The sequence below is a fragment of the Fundulus heteroclitus genome, chromosome 22 (genome assembly GCF_011125445.2).
Source record: "Fundulus heteroclitus isolate FHET01 chromosome 22, MU-UCD_Fhet_4.1, whole genome shotgun sequence".
Lineage (NCBI taxonomy): Eukaryota > Metazoa > Chordata > Actinopteri > Cyprinodontiformes > Fundulidae > Fundulus > Fundulus heteroclitus.
Genome location: NC_046382.1, coordinates 35,164,225 through 35,170,338, shown reverse-complemented (window position 1 = coordinate 35,170,338; position 6,114 = coordinate 35,164,225). Strand labels below are relative to the sequence as shown.

The window sequence follows — 6,114 nt, the reverse complement described above, 5'->3', positions numbered from 1 at the left end:
TCTTCTTTTTTTTCTTTTTCTGTTTTTGTCAACGTTTCCATAACAGTCTGATGAAAACTAATAGAACGCAGATTTTAAATTAACTATATAACGAGTGTGCAGTGGATAAAATCTGAGCTTACAGGACATGTTTTTAATGTGACAGAATTTTGATTAGCCTTTGATTAAAAGCTAAAAACTGAGTTGAATTAGGATCTCTTTAGTCCTGGTAAAGTATGTTACACTTTACAAGACTGTCTCAGAAAATTTGAATATTGTGATAAAGTTCTTTATTTTCTGTAATGCAATTAAAAAACATGAAACGTCATACATTCTGGATTCATTACAAATCAACCGAAATATCGCAAGCCTTTTATTGTTTTAATATCGCTGATTATGGCATACAGCTGAAGAAAACTCAAAAATCCTATCTCAAAATATTAGAATATTTCCTCAGACCAAGTAAAAAAAAATAAAAAATAACAGAAAAACAAAATCAACCATTTGAAAATGTCCATTAATGCACTCAGTACTTGGTTGGGAATCCTTTTGCACAGATTACTGCATCAATGCGGCGTGGCATGGAGGCAATCAGCCTGTGGCATTGCTGAGGTGTTATGGATGCCCAGGATGCTTCAATAGCGGCCTTTAGCTCATTTGCATTGTTGGCTCTGGTGTCTTTCAGCTTCTTCTTCACAATACCCCACAAATTCTCTATGGGGTTCAGGTCAGGGGAATTGGCAGGCCAATCAAGGACAGTAATGCCATGGTCAGTACACCAGTTACTGTGAGAATCTTATGTCGTCTCTTAACCACTACCATACTTGTGATTTAGTTTACTGAACCAAGCTGAGTGTTTTTCAAGGCTCAGGAAACCCTGCAGTGTTTCGAGTTAATTAGACGATTCAAGTGATTAGTTGAATAGCCTACTAGTAAACTTTTTCACGATATTCTAATATTATGAGATAGGATATTTGGGTTTCTTAAGCTGTACGCCATAATCAGCAATATTAAAACAATAAAAGGCTTGCGATATTTCAGTTGATTTGTAATGAATCCAGAATGTATGACGTTTCATGTTTTTTAATTGCATTACAGAAAATAAAGAACTTTATCACAATATTCTAATTTTCTGAGACAGTCCTGTATTGTGAAGTAGTAACTAACTTTGAAATTTGTGCTGTTTTTTTTTTTTTTTTGTCGATTTCTAGTTGCCTTCACTGACTGCACGCACCGCAAAAGATTTCTTTTCAGCACAGATGACAGCCGTTTTGTGTTGCAGACAGATGGTCTATTAACTGTGAGTAACAGATATGCAGTCCAAGTTTACCTCAACACACTTACAGATACATCTTGAACATTTTCTCATTTTTTTCAGGTTACTCGGGGTTAGTGAAATTTAATTTGATGATCCAACAGAAAATCATGCATATGTAGGAAGTGAACAAAAAATGCTGTATGGTTTTCTGATTTTTAAATTTAACTAATACAATTCTAAAAGGTGTGGTATATATTTGTAGAACTCAAAAGTCAAACCCAATCCTACCAACTTTACCTTATTGGTAAAGAGTCCTCCTTTGTGAACCTTTTAAAGTCAGTGTGAATTGTAGGCTGTGTGCCAGAATCTGTGGGACGTCTCCTTACGAAGTTTCGTATGAACTGTCTGGGGGCAACTTTCTTAAACTTGGATAAGTTGCTACACATAGTAGTGATCGCAAAACACCAATGTTCCCATGTTTTCAGTTGCACATTAATAAGTTATAACCGATTTAAAAAAAAATAAATAAATAAAATCTAAACTGTTGCGCTCCGGTCCAAGAGGTCACGTGATTTGAGTTTTGCTGCTCAGCCAATGAGATCTCTGTATTGTCAGCTGTGCGAGTTCAACCAGTTCATCATGGCTGCGCCCGTAAGGTGTTGTATGCATCTGTATCCAGATAAAGCCCAATACCATTTGCTGGTGCTGGTTGGCAGAGATCTTGATGGTGAGGAAAAAGAAATAGTCCATCCATCCATCCATTTTCCTACATGCTTATCCCTGCTGGGATCGCCAGGGGTGCCGGTGCCGATCTCCAGCTGTCAATGGACGAGAGGCGGGTATAAACTGGACAGGTCGCCAGTCCATCGCAGGGCAGAAATAGCCCAGACTTTTGCCCAATTTACTGTGATATCACCAAGACCTGCTGCACTAGGATAGCACAGGCAACAGGTGTCGTGCCAAACGACTTATCCCAGCCAGAATTTGTATCCCCTGCGTCGAGAGCGCATTCAGCTGGAAGAATGAATCCAGTCAACTCCGCCTCATTTCCAACCTATTAGGCGTGGAAATGAAGATGTTTTACTTTTCTTAATGAAATATAGCAATGGTGTCGTTACATTATCGTTCAGTTAGTGGGTTAAAACTGAAAATGTAACACTTGTTAGTGCTATTGTAGGGGATTGCTATGTCGGTTAAAACTTGATTGATGACTCAATATAACACGTTCTGGGAAAGAAAACGGCTCTGTGGTCATTTCCACATGTGTCACGAAAATATTAGCTTTATATTATTAGATTGTCGCATTGTCTGTCTGCTGAAACCAAATATCCAGCTTCCTGAGTCCATCACAGCTGTCTGCTTGTTTGTCTTTTTTATTTTTATTTTTTGGTAGCTAAACCTGCATGAATGGATAATATAAAGCGGATTTCACGTGTGATCAAATGAACACTGAATAAAGGTCCAGCCAAAATCATCAGTTCTGATAAGGTTTGAATTCAATCAAGAACCATATAGAGATATTAACCATATTAGGAAAACGAGATGGGGTGCTTTAAAAAATTGAATAATATTAGGAGTATAAAAAAATCAATTTTGTTTTATTAGAATGTGATGTTTAAAAATATTTAGACTTCACAACGTTGGAGGTTAAAAGTTTTGATTTCAAGCACTCTCCCGACTCAGGGGATACACATTTTGGCGGGGATAAGTTGTTTGGCACTGTGGCATCCTAGCGCAGTAGGTCTTGGTGATATTACAGTAAATTGGGCCAAAGTCTGGCCTATTTCTGCCATGCGATGGATTAGCGACCTGTCCAGAGTGTACCTCGCTCATTGACAGCTGGAGTGCAAGATGGAGAATATACTAATTGTACAAGGTTGGTAATATAAGCTGGAGCTTGGCCACTGAGGGCTCTAAAAGTAAAGACTAAAATTTTTAAATTAACCAGTAGCCAATGTAAAGAGATTAAAACTGGGGTAATGTGCTGTCCTTTTTTCTTGTGTTGGTTAAAACTCTTACAGCAGCATTCTGCACTAAATGCAGATGGCCAAGATCTTATCCAAACTTATGAAAATGCTGTTTCGATAGTCAAGATTAGATGAAATAAAAGCATGAATCATCTCTAATTCAGCCTTTGACGCCAAAGTTTGAAGCTTAGAAATCTGTCACGTCTGGCAAAGGTTTGTTCCATTGACACTTTGATGTTCAGCAAAGTGCAAGGATCATAGGAGAGGGTAGAGAACACACTCTCATGGTATATTAAACCTATGACTGCAAAAAATTAAATAAGTGGGGGGAAAAAAAACTACGTGCAGGAGCGGCCAAGCCCAAAACTGGCATCATCTTCCTGCCCGTCTGTGAGTGATCCCATACAAGGGAGTCCAGTGGCAGCAAGCTACAGCTGGATCAGGTATTGGGCTCTCTGTAATTAAGGGGTCTGTGTGGTATAGCAAAGGACTCGAGCGATTAAGAGTAGGTAAAGAAGAGAAAATGATAGAAATGGTGGAACATATTAATTTACATGAAGCAATGCATTTAATGGCCATCTCTGCTGCTTCTCTATGAATTCAGAAACTAATGCAGTGCTACCCTCTAGAGGCTACATTCAGGGATGCACAATATGAGGGGTTCACCTTTTCAGGCTTCCTGTCAAAAGATTTAAGATGTTCTTCTACCTTCTGGAGGTCCTGAACAGTTTAAATCCTCATCTTATGTAACCCTGTGCTGAACTTCTGATGGTCTTCCTCCTCCAGGTAAAGAGAGAAGTTGTTCTTCATGAGGGTCACCGGGACTTCTTCATCCACTCCTGGGATTCCCAGGGTCAGAAGTTGACTGTTCCTGCCATGGTGTTGTATCACGGGCATCGTCACGGAAATGACGATCTGAACACTGAGCACCACCACGACAGTCATACATCCAACAGCCACAATCATGATCAGACTCAGATGGACTCTGTCACTACAGAGGTAGGTTCAGACGTGGTGTGACATGGGTCAGAAAATTATATTGTTAAATATGAAGATCTCAGTTCTGATATACTTGTCTCCATAAGCTACAGTACTGTTTTGCTGAACAAATGCTTTATCATGCAGAGATGCTTTTCATTCTCAGCTTCCATAGTTGTATTTTCAATCCTGTGTTATTCAGTTTCTTTACTGAAATAATTTTGTTACAGCTGGTTTCACCTTTTACAGCTGGTTCACGTGAACTTTTAGCCCAGAGTGAAACCATATTAAGAGTTGTACCTGAGAAGACAATTTCCTTGTTTTTAGATTAGATATCAGGATGTATTTGTTTTCAGATTTTTAGACATCTCTTTCTTTACAGTGTCAGTAGCTTACTGACAAAATACATGTTTCCTTAGGATGCAGCTGATCCTCAGATCCCCATCCTGGATTTTCCCAAATCTAGTCAAGGGCTGAAGAGGAGGAAGAGAGGCTGGGTTATCCCTCCTCTTAGAGTTTCTGAGAATCACAGAGGACCGTATCCCCTGTTCATTGCCCAGGTAAGAGGAACTAAAAAATTTTCACTGGGGAAAATGGCATCCAGTCCCCTCATCCTGGATCTTTCATATATACCTTGCATTTGTACGATGAATAGAGATTGCTGTCAATATTTCTATTATTGTTGACTTCAAAGCTGAATTCTCGTCACATACTTGAATAAAATGACTGTTTGTTGGGCTGTCATTCAAGAATTAAAATAAATTAAACAATCTAAACAAAGCAAAATCTGGAGGCAGCAGAGCAACTTTTTTTTTTTTTCTTTGTTCAGATACGCTCTGATGAAGATAAAACGAAGACTATCCATTACAGCGTCACTGGTCCAGGAGCAGATGTTGGTCTTTTCACCATGGACAGGGTCACTGGCAATCTGTATGTCACACAGGAACTGGACAGAGAAAAACAAGAGAAATATGTGGTAAGTGTTTTCTCTATTTTAAAGTTCTAATTGATTTTCTTTGTTAAACATGGTTATAAAGGTGTGAGAGGAGCTATTTTCTGCGACTTTTCTCAGGTTTTTAAAAATTATATTCAAAAACATAATAGATAGAAAGTGTACTTTATATTTGATTATATTAAATATAGTTATTAAAATTTAACCTAGCTTGTAGCATAGGTTGAATGGATCCCCAAATATAATAAGTTGTACTTTTCTTTTTCTTTTTTTAGCTTGAAGCACATGCTGTGGGACTGGGAAGCACTGGACCTGTAGAGAAACCTATGGAGGTTATTGTCTATGTAATTGATCAAAATGACAACAAACCAGTTTTTAATCAGTCATCCTATGTGGCAGAAGTTCCAGAGGCTTCACCAAGAGGTAAAGTCACTGGTTTCTGGTGTTGAATACTCAAAGAATGTTTTACAAACTAAATTGTTAGTATGCTTGGAGGTTTAGGCAGGACCCATTATTTTAAAACTTGGTGTATTTAAACAAAACCAGAATATATTCATTCAGTTTTAAACTTTAGAGAACTTTATAAAATAGCAACCGCCTACAAGGAAAACACTTGGACATCAGAGGATAAATTGGCATTTTCTGTCAACACTTGGACATAGATTTTCAGAAATTCTCGACTCCTCTGTACACACTTCCTTTTGGATATTTAGGATTCTTTTCTGTACAGTCCATTGTTAATTTGACATGTTAACTAGGATTCTGTTTTGATCCTCAGTTCAGATAATTATCTCTGTGGGACAACAGATTAGCCCTTGCAATGAGTACAGTCTGCATGCCTAGGAACTTGATTTTTATCTACCTGTGGTCAAGGAAGGGATTGGGTTATATGTATCCGTGAGTGAATTCTTTTTCAATTGAACTAAAAACATGCAGTCAGCCAATCAGCTTTCATGTTATTGGTTAGTCCGTTTCACTCC

General features: G+C 38.2%; 1 protein-coding gene across 1 annotated transcript in view; it reads left to right on the top strand.

Moving 5' to 3' along the window:
* The window catches only part of LOC118557070 (B-cadherin-like), a 29,031-nt gene that overhangs the window by 941 nt on the left and 21,976 nt on the right, over positions 1-6,114 (top strand). Inside the window, exons 2-6 of the mRNA XM_036126081.1 lie at positions 1,164-1,279; positions 3,991-4,203; positions 4,602-4,742; positions 5,012-5,158; positions 5,410-5,557. Coding sequence (XP_035981974.1) covers positions 1,164-1,279; positions 3,991-4,203; positions 4,602-4,742; positions 5,012-5,158; positions 5,410-5,557 — 765 coding nt within the window. The remainder of the gene's footprint in view (positions 1-1,163; positions 1,280-3,990; positions 4,204-4,601; positions 4,743-5,011; positions 5,159-5,409; positions 5,558-6,114) is intronic.